Raw genomic sequence first — 15006 nt, forward strand, 5'->3', positions numbered from 1 at the left:
TTTAATTATTATCAATTAAACGGACGTCAAGAACTAACTATTCTGATCTAATATATTCACACTGTAATGCCTAAATTAAGGAGAATGCTTCTTGTTTTAGTATTCTTTAAAATGAATGATCATATTGACTCATTATCCTCATGATCAGATCCTCATATCACTTATTTCACTCTTTGTCAAAGATGTGCAAAACACCCAAATTTATTTATTTTACTATATCTTCAATATATGTTACTCCCTCCGTCATATAATATTTTTGTTCTTCAATTTAACTTTCATAAGTTTTCCTCACATTCATCTTAACATTCTTATTTTGATTGAAGTCAAAAAACCAATCCCTCTCATTCTCTATATGTTTATTTCTCAAATTTTTTTTGTACTACTCATCATCTTTGCGTTGTCGTTGCCGTTGTCATTGTGTAATAGGTAGGCAAACTTCAATTAGCAATCATTTATTTTCAATGTTAACTGGTTCTGCTTCTTGATGCTACTGAACTTGAGAAGCATGTTCGAAATGTTGCGGGAAAATTCCTAATATTTAAACATAAGTTGTCTTCTGGCATCGGAATGCCGTCCTTAGCATTTCCTGATATTGGTAAGAGCCTAAGATTTAATGGAAACATTCTTGGTGTAGAAATATTCTGAATTTTGCATTTACCCAACGTCCACACTTTGAAGTGCATACCCCCCCAATTTTATCTTGTGATTTTTTTTTGTATCATTGAAGACATTTTATGGGACGTACCTATTGTATAAGTTTTTTTTTTTCCTTTCTTTCATACACAGCTTGTTTCTTCACTCAGATTTCAGGCTAATTGAAGAACGATCTTCACAGTGTGCATTTTTTGTTGTTTCGTATTGTTTTCATATTTTCTTCTCTATAACCAGTAGTCAATTCAAGACGATAACTAAATTCACCAATGCAGTTCTGAATTTGATGCAAAGTTTCCGATTTTTTTTTTCTTCAAATGCATTTGTTATCTATAAATGGCTTTCCTCATACACTAGTTCTATTTTTCTGCTTACAATTACTTTAGATGATCTTTTAGATTTTCATGATCATTTAAGGAACATTTCTAATATATCCTCTTACTTATCTATCAGATAAAAGGCATCAGTGAACTTTTAGAAGGTCTTATTCCTTACTCGCAGAGGCACTTCAGCAGAATTGATAGGCTTGTGAGGAGCAGTTACTTGTTGGATTACGTTTTAAATGAAATGTCCGTCATAGAACCTGAGAATGTTTCACTGCAGTCCAGTGAAACATCCGTGTTGTCCTCAGAGTTTGTTGCGCTGGAGAAGCATATTCCTTCTGAACTTTGTAAGCAAGCAAATGATCACCATGAAGTTATCAATGAAGAATTCAAGGCAATTTCTCCAGATGTGGAAGAAAGGGTTTTTCCAAAGAAAAGGAAAACAAACAAATCAAAGAAGGGTTTTTCAGCAAAGAAACTAAAGTCTGCATCTACTATTGCCTCTATTTCATGAGAAGGTTAAATCTCTCAACCTGTGGCTCTTTTCTACAAGAAGACTCTGTAGAGTCGTCTTGATAAATTTTGCAGAGTTGTACCCCTTTGTTTTATTAATTATTCTTATTTTGATTACTAATTTTATTTGGTTAGCATTTGCAATCTTGCTGATCCTTTTTTATGTTTTTTTTCAGTGTTATCTATTACAATTGTAGCCATCAATCTGGAAGTTTTTCCATTCCCTGTAATATCACTACAATGTTATTAAACATACCTCTTTTTTTGGTGCCCCGAGTTTTTTTTTTTGTTTCACAATTTCACAAGCACCTGGCTGGTATCATGGTAGCATTTTATAAACAAAGTTTTTTTCATTGCTATCTTTTTTCCCCCAAGTTAACTATGTTAATGATGTTAATGATCCAAGCTAATTGTAACATGAACTTTTTTTAATGCTTGTTTACTTCATTTGTTCTAGGTGAGAACGCACCTGATGTCCTAGTTGTCCTGAAAGCTTTTGTCTACAAGTGGCTTGGCTAAGTTCTAGTTAGGAGGACCGAAATGGTTATTTTTACTCTTTCGTTATATTAAATGGTTTTCTTTTTCAAATTAGTGTTTGAAAATGATTTAACTGATAGTTGCATCGATAATTTCCCAGTTTTAAAGTGCCAAGTGATTACAAAGCATATTGATGCCGTGGCTTTTTTTCCATTTTAATCAACTTTATTTATTTGTGATGATTTATGGATTATATCTACGGCTGATATCTAATTGAGTCTTGCTCGAGTAAAATAAAAAGTTTGATTCCGGCTTGGTTTTAAATCAAAATTATTTTGAGTTGAGATGCTCGACAAAAAATAATGGAGATATATACACACACATGCGCACGCACATGCACACATTACACGCATAGACACATGCACTCACATTTATATGCACACCCACACGGGCACACATACCCACACACATGCATGCTTATGTGCACACGCACCCGCACATATGTACAATTGCACACTTGCACACACCTGCACATGCATGGACACACCACAACAGTACACACCACATGTATATGCATGTGCGAAGAATGTGCACAATTCACCGCTCCACTCTTTTATGTTCAAGATTGCCAAGAATGTGCTCACAACAGCACAACATTATCTCACGCATATTGTCACGCAAACCTTCACGTTCCCATTTCGGACATGTCGCTTGCCAAACATGGCCCTTTCACAATTGCCCCATCAGCAGAGAAGATGAGCTTGACTGATCCAAGCATTCACCTTTGAAATGCAAGCTTGGATTTGATTATAGGGATCATCTAGAGAGCTATGCAATTCAGGTCTTGGTGGGTTATGATATGGTCTATATTTTATGCGAACATTCATGATTCCAGTGACCATTTTTATGTTCATGGCTTGCTTGCGCCTTCTTGGCTGTGTGAAATTGGTGGTTTTTGTTGTTACTACTTGCGCAAATCCTGTTATTGTCTGTCGAAGTTGGGAGGAAGGCCTCTTGTCTTCTCATTATGACCAGATAAGCTCTTTTTTCCCTCCTAAGAAGCTTTTTATGGCTGTTTTTTATTTTATGTTGGTTAATTAATCTGACACTTGTTTATGGATTAAATGCAATGTTAAGCAAATAGCCTTAGTTGACGATCCTGGATGCCAAGCAATAGCCTTCTTATCGTCAGTTGCCACCTATATTTCCTATTGCCTTTTTAATATTTTGCTCAGTATTCTACTAGCAAACTAAACCTGAAAAAATAATGTTCTTGTGCTTTTGCAAACCAAAACCCAGTGTCCTTCAAGTGAAGATTATTTGTTGTACTTACAAATAACACTCTTCATGATTTTATTAAAATAAGATAGAAAGACGTATATCCACATTCGAGGTTGGTAAATTATATAATCATAATCATCATATTAGTTGTATCCAAATTGTTTTATGTCAGTTTTATTGATCATTATTTTTCATTCTTTCTGGTTGAGTATTGTTTTAATTGGTAAGTTTATTTGCACAAATTATTTGAGTTGTTAAATCTGATTTTCATAAATCTTTTTGTACAATTTTAATTCATGCAGGCTTTGGTCTGTCTTCTTAACTTAATCCCTCCACATTATGTCCACCCATATGAATAATGCATCTTTTATGTTTTGTTGTACATATTTGGATTATTATTTGTGAAAAACATCTTGATTTAAATTCAGGAGATTTACCCAAATGTCACCGAAATTCATTATATTTATAAATCCATCACAAAGATTTACACATAAAACAACAACAAGCCTTTATCCCACTATGTAGGGACAGCTACATGAATCACTTCTCTCCATGGTGCTTTTTTAAGAGTCATTCTTTAAATCTAATAAAAATATCCTTTCTAATACTTTCTAGCTAAGTCTTTTTAGACTTATCTCTATCTTTCTTAAAATAGACTGTTTCTAATACATCTACTCTCCTAACATGGTCATTGAAAGGCTGACAGTTTATGTGATCAAATCATCTAAGACGACACTCTAATTTTATCTGCCACAGGCTACTTGTACCTTTTCACACAGATTTACACTTGCCTCTAAAATTCACCCTCGTTGCCAAACTACCATCTATCTCAAAAAATGATCTAGCACTCCTATGATTTAAACATGCCATAATCAAATCATTTGAATTTGGGGCGAAAGCCAGAAATATGGGTTGAGACTTGAGATTGAGATTTTATTGCGGAATTCGGTATTTGGTAGAAATTTGATGAATTGAGTTTACAAATCGTCAAGATTGGCAAGGAATGTATGAATTGCCTTAGTATGATTTAAAGTTAAGGCTGGTATGCTTTTGTATGATTTAGTTAAGGCTGGTATACTTATTCCGTCATGATTTCTCTCTTCACTTTCAGCTTTCTAAAAGAAGGGAAAATTTGCTAAACTATATGCCTTTCCTCAGTGTTACTCCAACCTTGCCAAATACCTTTATCAATGTGGCTTCACTTTGTACATTTAACATATATTTTTCTTGGCAATTTTCTTTTCTTTTATCCCTACAGCTTTTGTGACTATCATTTTTTTTCCTTTATATTTAATATTTTCTTATGTGCCTATGTTTAGAGGTACACCTAAAAAGATTTGTTTAAAAAATATTAGAAATGATATTTTTGTATTAGATTAAAAGCTTCGTTTGAGATGGCTTTCTTACTGTTTTTTAAAGCAACTTTCTAGTACAATAAAGAAAATTCTTATACTAAAAAACTGCTTTAAGAAGAAGTAAGAAAGCTGTCCCAAACGAAGACTTAAATAGGAACTTCACAACGGAAAAAAAAAGATTCATATGGCCAACCCCATATAGTGGGATAAAGGCTTGAAATTGTTGTTGCTACTTTTGACAAATTCTCTTATGAACATTTATATTTTTCCTTATCTTAAATATTTTTGTGAAGCAGGCTGAGTATTTTCTATAGGTAACCTTTATGATTTCTTATCAATAGTAACATTATTCTGTACTGGGATTGTTACAGTGACACCAGCATTTTTAGGCAAGAATAAAACACAAGAAAGTGAGTCAGAATCCGAGCTGAAGGATATCTGATTCTTGAGAACATTTCAATTTCAGGTGAGTATTTGTTTTTATCTGAGCTTAAAAATATATTATAATATTATGCTTTAGATTCTGGCCAAGATTAGGCCTGGGAATTCTTCCAAATGAGAAAACCTGGAAATTGAATACTGGCTAATAAAAATGGCTTTCCTTTGCACTTTACTGTGTTCTTTGTCCTTTGTGATCCATGTTGGCTGCCATTGTTGAGGAAATTGGTAATATTATGATTGTCTCAAATTTGACCTTGATAGTTCTACGTAGGATGAATAGGATTGGATGATCTAAGCACCAAAAACTTAAGTTCCTTAAACAACCACTTTTACCTAGTCGTCTGACTACGATTCTTCTGACCTCCATGTCCCGATTATGATCCTACTGACCAAATGAACAAACCAACACTTTCTTGAGAACAACTCTCATGATATCGGGTTCGTTGTATATTATTGCATTGAGCCAACATCTTCCCTTGAGGAAAGACATCATTTTTAATTAATAATAATACTAGTGTATTCATTTCGGCTAGGCAAGACCCTGTGATTTTTTTTTTCCAGGATTTTTCTTGTAAAAGTTGTGATCTCTTATTACTTTTATACCCATCTCTTTATCTGTATGTTTATTTGATCATCCTTCAAAATTAAGACGCGAAGCTCTTCATCTCTCTACCATTGCGAATATTCTAGGACCTAAAAAATTTAACTTATATGTCATCAAAAATCTCTTTGATCAGGCACGAATGTCAAAGCAAATATTGAGTTAAGACAACTTCTAAATTAAATTTAGGACAATCTGAACTCCAATTTCAGCTCTTTGGGTTTATATGATTAGAACTAGTGCTTTCATAGGAACAATTATTACATCCTCCGACCAAATGTAGAGGAACATTCGGTTTTAGACAAAAACGTGCCTACAAAAAACTCGGTACACCTCGGTATTGGCGCATTTTTGTCTAAAACCGAACGCTCCTCTACATCCTTACACCGAACGAAATAAAAGTTCCTTTCATAGAGAGTAGTGTATCTTTTTCTTTGCTGATCGAGCTACCTTATTTCAGCATGTTCTTCGATATAGTGGTAGTAATAGCATGCAATTATCGGCTATAAATATTCAATTATCGTAGTCTGCAATGTTTGGGGCTATGGTGGTGTCATGGTGTGCTATGGCAAGGTTCTCGTTGTGCTTGATGTCAATGAAAATGAGATTTATGCACATATTATTAAGAATTTTTTGTCACAAAATTATCATTTTGTTTTTAAACAAACTATCAAAGTTGTGATGTTAGTTTTGTTAAAATATGAATTAGAATTTTTTTGTTCTATTTAATATTATAGTGATGCTATTGTGAGTTGAGTCATGTGTAGGGCTGCAAACGAACCGAGCCGAGCCGAGTATGTGAGTGTTCATGGTTGTGTTCATTTAATATTATCTTGTTCAAGTTTGGTTCATGTTTATCGAGCTTTATTGTTTGTGTTCATATTTGGTTCATTTAAATTAATGAGTGTTCATGTTTGGTTCATGTTTAGTTCATGTTCGTTCACTTAGTGCTTATCGAGCTTGTTCGCAAACATATTTAACGAATTTTTTTTTAACTATCAAACGAACACGTTCATGAACATAGATATGAACAAAAATATTTATAATAAAAGCAATTGTTTATGTAACAAAGGCATTGATTATTTAGATTTATTAATTATATAGTCAAATATTAATTATTTTTATCGAGCTTATACACGAGTTTAAAATTAAACACAAATCGTGCTTTTATCGAGCTTCTTAACGAGCTTAATGTCGAGCTTGTTCGCAAACTTCAAATGATGTTGTTCGTAAACATAAATGAGCAGAACACATTAGTGTTCAAGTTTGTTTATTTCAGAATCGAGTATTTAGAATATTGTTCATGTTTGTTTGTTTAGTTAATTAAACGATAACAAACGAGCTTTAGTTGAACCGAACATCGAGTAGCTCGTCGAACGTTTGGTTCGCTTGCAGCCCTAGCTCATGTGCTGCTAGTTTTGTAAATAAATTTTTTAATTATATATATATATATAAACTCTTTTATTTAAAAAATTATTTTAAAAAATAATAAAAAAATTATCTCAAATAAAATCTAAATGGGTTAGAAATTAAACGGTCATTATGTTTTTCAATATATTGTAATATTTTTAATTGAACCGGTAGAAAAAATGTCAAGCTTTCCCTAATTATTTAATTTTCTCCTGTCAACTTCGGATTGTCGTCGTATTCCTCCGATATTTTTCTCCGATAAGTATTATTAATTTTTATATGTTATAAAATATCTTTTATTTATTGGTCCTCAAACCCACTCTTATCAGAAAAAATCTGAACGAAAATTTTTCTTCAATCAATGACACAGACATAGAAGGCCACAACACCTCTTGAAATTGATAAGAAAGAACTAAAAGTTTAATCAAAGAGATGAATTCAATGGTGATGATTTATTTATTATATAATTTTTAAAAATAAATTTAATGATTTTAAAACTAAATTTTATTTATTTTGATCATAATATTTTGATAATTTTTTTTTTTATCAAAAATGATGATCAACTTGTATAGAAATAAAATTGATTGATTAACATATTAGCAAAAGAGGAGAGGAACACGACAAAGGAAACAACAGCGAAGGCCACCGCCCCATTCTCCTCTGTTTCCACACCCTATCTTCTAATCCATCCTATTTATTAGCTCTTAATTAACCTACCATTAATCTCTTAATTAACAGAGCATTAATCTCTTACTTAACTTAACCACTTTGCATCATCGAGAAGGATGAAGTAAATCACAGCCGCCCATTCAAATCAGAAGGCCTCCACGAATGCGGACGATGAAGCAACTCTCACATCCTCTCCGTCTTCTTCTTCTTCCTCCTCTGCGTCCCAGAGGAAGTGAGCATAGGAACCCATCACATAGCTGCAAGCAATCAACATCGCCATGATTTTGCAAGATGAGGTTACGAATTTTCAAAGAAAGAGCGAGGGAAAAAATGAAGGCGGCGAGGAAGAAGAAGAAGAAGAAGAAGCAGGAAGGGAAGTACCAGTTTTCAGGAGAGGCCTCCGCAGCGCGTTCGTGATAGCTCTCTGCGCGTTTGCTATCCCTTTGAGACTCCCAAACTAATCTGCCGTAAAGCGAGAGTAACTCGCCGTCATTTGGGCTTGCGAGGATCGCCCTTCCGTAGTACTCTTCCGCCCTCTCCAAATCTCCTTCGACCTGAAACTCCGAAAATGTTAGCAGAAGACGGAGGTAACAAAGGAGAGTGATAGATGTTGAGTATTCCTTCAGATTTTTTATTACCTCGTGCAAGAATCTACCGTAATTCCTCAAAAGAAGCGGGTTCCCAGGATCCGTCTTCAGCATCTCCTGGTAATAGGTTCCGATCCTCGAATCCTCTTCGCGATTCGCTTCGCCGCCCCTTTTGCCGCCGCTGCCACCGCCCATCTTCCTCCCATTTCCGATCCCTCCTCCTGAATACAGTAGGTCCTCTGCCTCCTCCGCGATTGCCGGTGACATCGACATCACCAGATTGGCCTTCTCCTCCGAAAAACTCATCGGAGGAGACCATCTCGACTTAAAAGGAGTTGATCGGAGCAGATCGGTGTCGGATCGAACCCGCCTTATCGGATTCGGCGCTCCCGTCGGTAACGGCAGATCCCTCTTCTCCTTCACATCCAGAGACATCCGCATGCTCCAGCTGCGCCGGTTGAAATCGATGCCTACATCATGTATGCCTGACGGTGATCTTCCGGCGATTTCAGTACGGGGAGAGATGGATCCGCAGCGGATGAGCATCATCGCCGTTTTCATATCGTGATTGGACTGCTACTCTGCTTCTTCTTGATCTTCTTCTCTCTCTCCTCACAAAAGCGGCCGGCGTTATATGTAGGCGTACATGACGGCGTCAAGTTTGGGTCAGTCGTGACGGCGCTAGCTGGCGGCGATGGACCCGTTGACACGTAAGAAAGCCACGTGAGTTTTCACGGGGCGACGTGAAAGTTGAAACACGTGGAACGCTCACGGGGCCTACGTTTCGGTTCACCACGTTGCTCATGAAGCGCGACCATGGAGCCGAGAATTAAAAAAAGCCTGATGTTTTTCTTACGGGAATGAACGAAGATCTGAGTGCCACTTGTACGGTTATGCACGCAGGACAACAGGAATTAACTGCAATGAAATTAAGAAAGATCCGTGGCGAGAGAAGATTATTCATTCATTTTCCCAAAAAAAAATCTATTCATTCAAAATTTAAAATTTAAAATTTAAAAATTAATTATAAAAGAATACACAATATATTTCAATATATTATACTATCTTATGTAACAGCTTTCTTACTTTTTTTTCTTAAAACAAATTTTTAATAAAAAATACAAAAAATTTAATTTTGTACTAGAAAGTAATTTTAAGAAGCAACAAAAAAGGCATCTCAAATAAAACTTGAGACAGTTTTCTTATTATTTTTTAAAGTAATTTTTTAATATAAATATTAAAAAAAATTAATTATTTTATAAAACAATAAAAAAGTCATCCCAATCAAAAACCTTAATCTATTCTATAATAAAAATTGAATTCATTTGAGATTACATCGGATCTATTTTGGACTTTTAAGTTCGAATTATCTTAAAATTTTTAAATATTTCTGTCCTTTAAACTTTACACTGAACTCCTTGAAGCCAACCTGATGTCGTCAAAAGCTACATTGAACTCACCAAGCCCTTTCATTACTGGTTTCTCGATTAACTAGACTCAAAGCACTCTTAAGCTAAGGTCGACTAAGCCAACTCGCCCGATCTCAATAGCTAACAAACTAGTCGGCGACTTCAAGAAGTGTTAATTTCATCCAAGTCATGATTCTAGTCAATCATTAGAGGAATTATTATGTGTGAAATCCGGATGCAGCTTGCGTCTATACTCCAATTAAAATAGACCACATCACCTATATACAACTTATGTACAAATTGTACATAGTGTATATACGACGTGATCTAGTTTAATTGGGATTCAGATGCCATCCAGAGACTATGCAAGTAATGAATAATTATTAGGTCCGAACACCGAACGTAGCTCTATGTTCGGAGGTCAATAACATATCGCCACGTACTCTTACTCTTTACTGCGCGGCCCGACGACCAGACCCGGACCGAAACCCGATATTATTATGTTTGCGTATTGCTAGGTATTGCTTGACAATAACTAGAAATACCGCTATATCAAGACCAATACCTAACAATACTGAGCAATACCTAGCAAAACCAGGGTATTGCTGGTATTAGTTTTGACAGAATGATATTTCTCGTTATTGCTGAGCAATATCGAGCAATATCCCGGTCTGCACAAATCAGCCAATACATAACAATCCCGATCTGCATAATATCCCGATCGTCGGGCTGCGCGGTAAACAGTAAGAGCACGTGACATCATTTTACTAGCATCCGAACGTAGAGTTACGTCAGGGCACCGGACCTAAGAAAAATTCGCAAGCATTAATTTCTCCAATCAACAACAAATATTTCTTGTATTTATGGCTACATTCTTATATTTTTATAAGCAAGAAATTGTATTTTTTTTACTATATTACATCTCACATTTTTTTAATATTAAAGTAAATAAAAAAAAACTCAAATAAAAGGCAAAAAACATATTTCTGATTCTCCCTCGCTACAATTCTGCAATCACATTTGGTCGAGTACGGTCATGCAACCATCGTCTACTGTTCTAAGATCACCATTGCTCGACTATGATTATCTAACAAGTATCACCCAGATAGCCTCCCTCCAACCATCGCCATTGCCCGACTATGATTTCCCGATCATCATCTCCCAACTAAAATGAAAACCATTGACTTGAACGTTTTTTTGTTGCAAATAGCATTGAAGCATGCCATCGCTTATAATAAAGTTGATGCACATTGCTAACTCCAATGCTAACATTCGCTGACTTTGTCACTAATCATCGCCAAAAATGTTGACGCACGTTGTCGTCATAAAGACTAACACCCATCCATTTTTTTTTCACAACCAAAATTGATGCACATCATTTCTTATAAGGCTGATGCACGATGTTAACATTAATTCTGACTTTCAATATCAAAACAAAAATTTATATTAGACCTCTTAATCATTGATCTACGACTTAAAGACTCTTACAAATTTCACCACAAAATGAATCATCTACAATTAGTATCAACTATATTGTATCAACGTCTTCTCCAATTATAAGAGAAATTCCTTTGTGACCAACAATAAACACTACTAAAATCATTTCAACTAAATCAAACACCTTAGTTTTTCCCATTTTAAAATTTTCATGTTAACACTAATGTCTCTTGCAACTCCTTATATGTAGGGCTGCAAATGGACCGAACGTTCGACAAGCTACTTGTGACTCGGCTTGAAAAGAGCTCGTTTATATTCCTTTGATAAGATAAATGAACGAGCTTGAACACTTTTGATAAATACTCTCTATATAAAAAAACGAGCTTGAACAACTTGGCGTTCGATTCATTTATGTTCATGAACAGTATCGTTTCATGCTTACTAATCATGGCTAAAATAGTTTAATAATTTATTTTTATTTCTTGTATCCCCCTAAAATCATGAACAACTCGCTCTATGAACAAATATAAGATGAATCATAATTTATTTGTTCGTGAATGAGCTCATTTTGTAGCTCAAGAATACTCATTATATATGTTCGTGAACGAGATTGTTTGATAGTTTAAAATTTTTCTCTAGATCTAATCACGAACATATTCAATGTAATTATTTGTTAGAAGGCTCGACAAGGCTCATTTGTTAAGTTAATGTACACCTACAAGTAGAGCTAGTTTATAGCTCGATAAGACTAGTTTGTTTAAAGCTCAATAAACATGAATGAACTGAAAATAAACCCCCATTAATTTAAACGAACAAAGCTACTCGAACCCAACTTGAACAAGCCGATAATAAACGAACTCAAACATGAACACGCACATACTCAGCTCGGCTCGATTCGTTTGCAGTCCTACTTATATGTATGTATGTTGGATCTTCATAAAAAAATAAAATATTAAATGTACTATCTCTTATATCATAAAGACATAAATATTCTAATATGCAATAATAAGTAAAATCAAATCTTTCAAGAACAAAAAGATAACATGAAGCATAATGAACGAAAAACCAAGTTTTCATTGAAAAGACAGAAGGAAATGAAAGATTTTTGTTCCTTCCGCAGCAAACAATAAAGTTCGATAAAAGTCAGATTCAACTAAGTCTTATCGAATAAAAAAATCATAAATCATAAAACAATCACCAATTAATCCTTCGAAGAACCCACTGACGGATAGAAAAATGACTAAATGACAATGTAATGGGACTTAGTCGACTGTAACTATAATATAATGCAGCAGAGCAGCTCCTATAAATGATTATTGTTCTTAAGAGTTGCAGAGATTTTAGTTGAATCGTTCAAATTTCAAAGCAAAGGTAAAGGAACAAAACAAAGAGCTGCATGACCAAAACAAAAAAGTTCGTAAAGTCTGTAAATACTCGCTAAAATAACACAGATGCGAAGAACTTACCGCACTGTCTTCATGATTTTTATCAATTTACCAGCAAGAACGGTTTCCAGCACCATAGGAAACTGCCGAAAATGGAAACAAAAGCTTTTAGTGATAAATCATTCTAAAGTTTAAGCAAGATCAATAGACTTGTTTAGGTATGTTCATTTTAATTTTAAAAGTTTTCGGGTGTCCAATTTAGGCGCTTCGTTTGAGACGGCTTTTTTACTGCTTAAAATGACTTTCTAGTAAAAAATTTACAAGAAAGCTGTTTTAAACAGTAAAAAAGCCGCCCTTAACTCATCAAATCTGAATTAATTTGGCCATACTAATAACTGTCATTTTTTTTTGTCATACTTTTTAGATTCAATCTCATTAGCTTGATTTGGCACACTAAATAGTGATGAGTGATCACTAAGGCACAGATTTAACCTTGCTTTGATATCAAATAAATGTTGAATCAAATAAATTGCCTTGATTTATTTCTAAACTACTGCAGGTGCATGTAAAATAGAGGTAGACCTAAGAAAACTTAGAAAATATTAGAAATGACTTTTTTTAGTAGATTTAAATAAGAATTTGACTAATAAAAAAGACAAGTGTAGAAAAAAGATTCATGTAACTGATCTCATCTAGTGGGATAAAGGCTTGATATTATTGTTGTTGTAATACAGGTGCCTATACATGAGAAAAAACATGCGATAACGATAACATAGGAAAGAAATAATAAAAAATAGAAAAAAAAACATTTCTAATTATGAATATATTAGAAGAATGAAGAAATACCTCACATTCGCATCTTCAAAGTGTCATAAGCCTTCATTAAGCTAAAGTTCTCCTCTCTTTTCACCTTCAGAGCACTTCATTGTAAATTTCTTACATACACAGAGTTGCGTGTTTCCTTGGCTAAGAGCTGCTTATACAGCCCAAGTTAAACAGAGAACTCAGAGAGGTGCCCTTTCCTGGAAGAACGAGCTCTCCTTACCCCAATAAAGCAAAAGAGGAATTTATACGAGCCCTCTCTGTCGGCTTTGTGCGAGAGAAGAGCTGGAGGAGTAAACATAGACAGTTTGTGCAGAATCATTTTAAAATTCAGCTGCATTATATTGCTCTACTTTCTTTATTGCACTTTCAATTTACTGGTTCTACAATTACTAGCCTTCTATTTGCAGAATATTGCTCAAGAACTCGCTCTCATACTCTCAACGAGATATGTAATAATAACCATGAGTGTGGGTCCTAGATGGTGAAAATTATGCAAGCATTTCAAGGTTGACCCTAAGAGATTGTTCCTGATAATCTCTTTTATTTTTTTTTTTTGAGACATGTTGTTGTTGAGACATTTAGGCCAATTAAGGCAGATTCAGACACACAACGCATATACAAGACTCGAAACGAAGATCTCTTAGTTGGTAGCCTAAGCTCCCAACGAACAGACCAAGATGAGCTATGTACCTGATAATCTATTGCAGAAAATATCAATAAATTGTTCAGCTGTATATGTATTTTTATTATGATATGGATATTCCATGTCGAGAGTGTGCAACTTCAATGTTAGTAAAGTACTTCAGCTTGCCTAATTCTTTAACATTGAATTCTTGGAGCAATATTTTCTTTTAGGCTTTCACTTCTTTCAAGTCTTTTTTACAATCCTTATTAGTTGCTAAAGATAAGAGAAGTTTGACTGTGTTTATTTTAGCAACTAGAGTAAAATTTTCAAGATAATTTATCTCATATTTTAGAATGTGGCTTTTGGTTAATATTCAAGCTTTATTTCTTTCTAGTGAATCGTCAAATATATATTTTTTCATCTGCGTCCGACCAATTTCTTTCCTTTTAATAATTTTACCAATTTTCATATTTTATTATTTTGAAAGATTTTCATTTCTTCCCTCATAGAATTATTTCAATTCACATTATTTAAAGTTTTAGAGGTTGTTTTAAAGATATAAATAGTATGCAAATTTGTAAGGAAAAAATGGTAATTATGACAAAAATCTTTGTATGATTAAATTAAGCAAGGGATGTTTAGTGAAAATCATTGTACCTTTATTTCTAAGCTTAATTGAACCCTCAACAGATTCAGTGATAGGGATTGATTCGGCTAATTGGATTTGCGTGGATGAAGATGTCTTTTTTTAATAAACCTATCATGTCTAAGTGAAAGTGACTCTATTATAGGCTCAATTTATAATAGCTCATATTTTGACTTTGTTAAATTTTTTTTTTTTCTAGAGTTGTTATGAGTTAAATTTAAAAATCGTCTTCGTAATATGATAGAAATTATTGTGTTTTAATTATACAAATTTTTTCATAATTTTTGGACACCGGTGAAAATCCTTAAGAAAATGATACCTATTGGTACAAAATAAGATTTTGAGATCATTAGGTGTTTATTTTGCAAACC

The 15006-nt window shown here is 34.1% G+C and overlaps 2 protein-coding genes and 1 long non-coding RNA gene across 5 annotated transcripts in view; 1 reads left to right on the forward strand and 2 right to left on the reverse strand.

The window, feature by feature from the left end:
* LOC110104741 (transducin beta-like protein 3) overlaps window positions 1-5208 on the forward strand; it is a 40061-nt gene extending 34853 nt beyond the window's left edge. The window contains exons 15-16 of one of the 3 annotated variants that reach the window (XM_020833980.1): window positions 1105-1492; window positions 4972-5208. In XM_020833980.1, coding sequence (XP_020689639.1) covers window positions 1105-1488 — 384 coding nt within the window. In that variant the 3' untranslated portion in view covers window positions 1489-1492; window positions 4972-5208. Of the gene's footprint in view, window positions 1-1104; window positions 1493-1663; window positions 1760-1944; window positions 2054-4971 lie in introns of those variants that run through there. The other 2 variants (XM_028693721.1, XM_020833979.2) reach the window with 2 other exon arrangements.
* A 2408-nt stretch (window positions 5209-7616) lies between these two features.
* LOC110104740 lies at window positions 7617-8933 on the reverse strand. Its single transcript, XM_020833977.2, has 3 exons — window positions 8360-8933; window positions 8103-8275; window positions 7617-7978 (listed from the first exon to the last, which is right to left on the reverse strand). The coding sequence occupies exons 1-3, from the start codon at window positions 8867-8869 to the stop codon at window positions 7867-7869; spliced, it is 795 nt and encodes a 264-aa protein (XP_020689636.1). The 5' UTR covers window positions 8870-8933; the 3' UTR covers window positions 7617-7866.
* A 3500-nt stretch (window positions 8934-12433) lies between these two features.
* Window positions 12434-13913, reverse strand: LOC114579374. The gene is made up of 2 exons (XR_003700301.1): window positions 13386-13913; window positions 12434-12682 (listed from the first exon to the last, which is right to left on the reverse strand). It is a non-coding gene; the product is annotated as an uncharacterized LOC114579374 (long non-coding RNA).
* Window positions 13914-15006: the final 1093 nt, after the last annotated feature.

This window comes from Dendrobium catenatum, unplaced genomic scaffold (assembly GCF_001605985.2).
Source record: "Dendrobium catenatum unplaced genomic scaffold, ASM160598v2 fragScaff_scaffold_343, whole genome shotgun sequence".
NCBI classification, from domain to species: Eukaryota; Viridiplantae; Streptophyta; class Magnoliopsida; order Asparagales; family Orchidaceae; genus Dendrobium; species Dendrobium catenatum.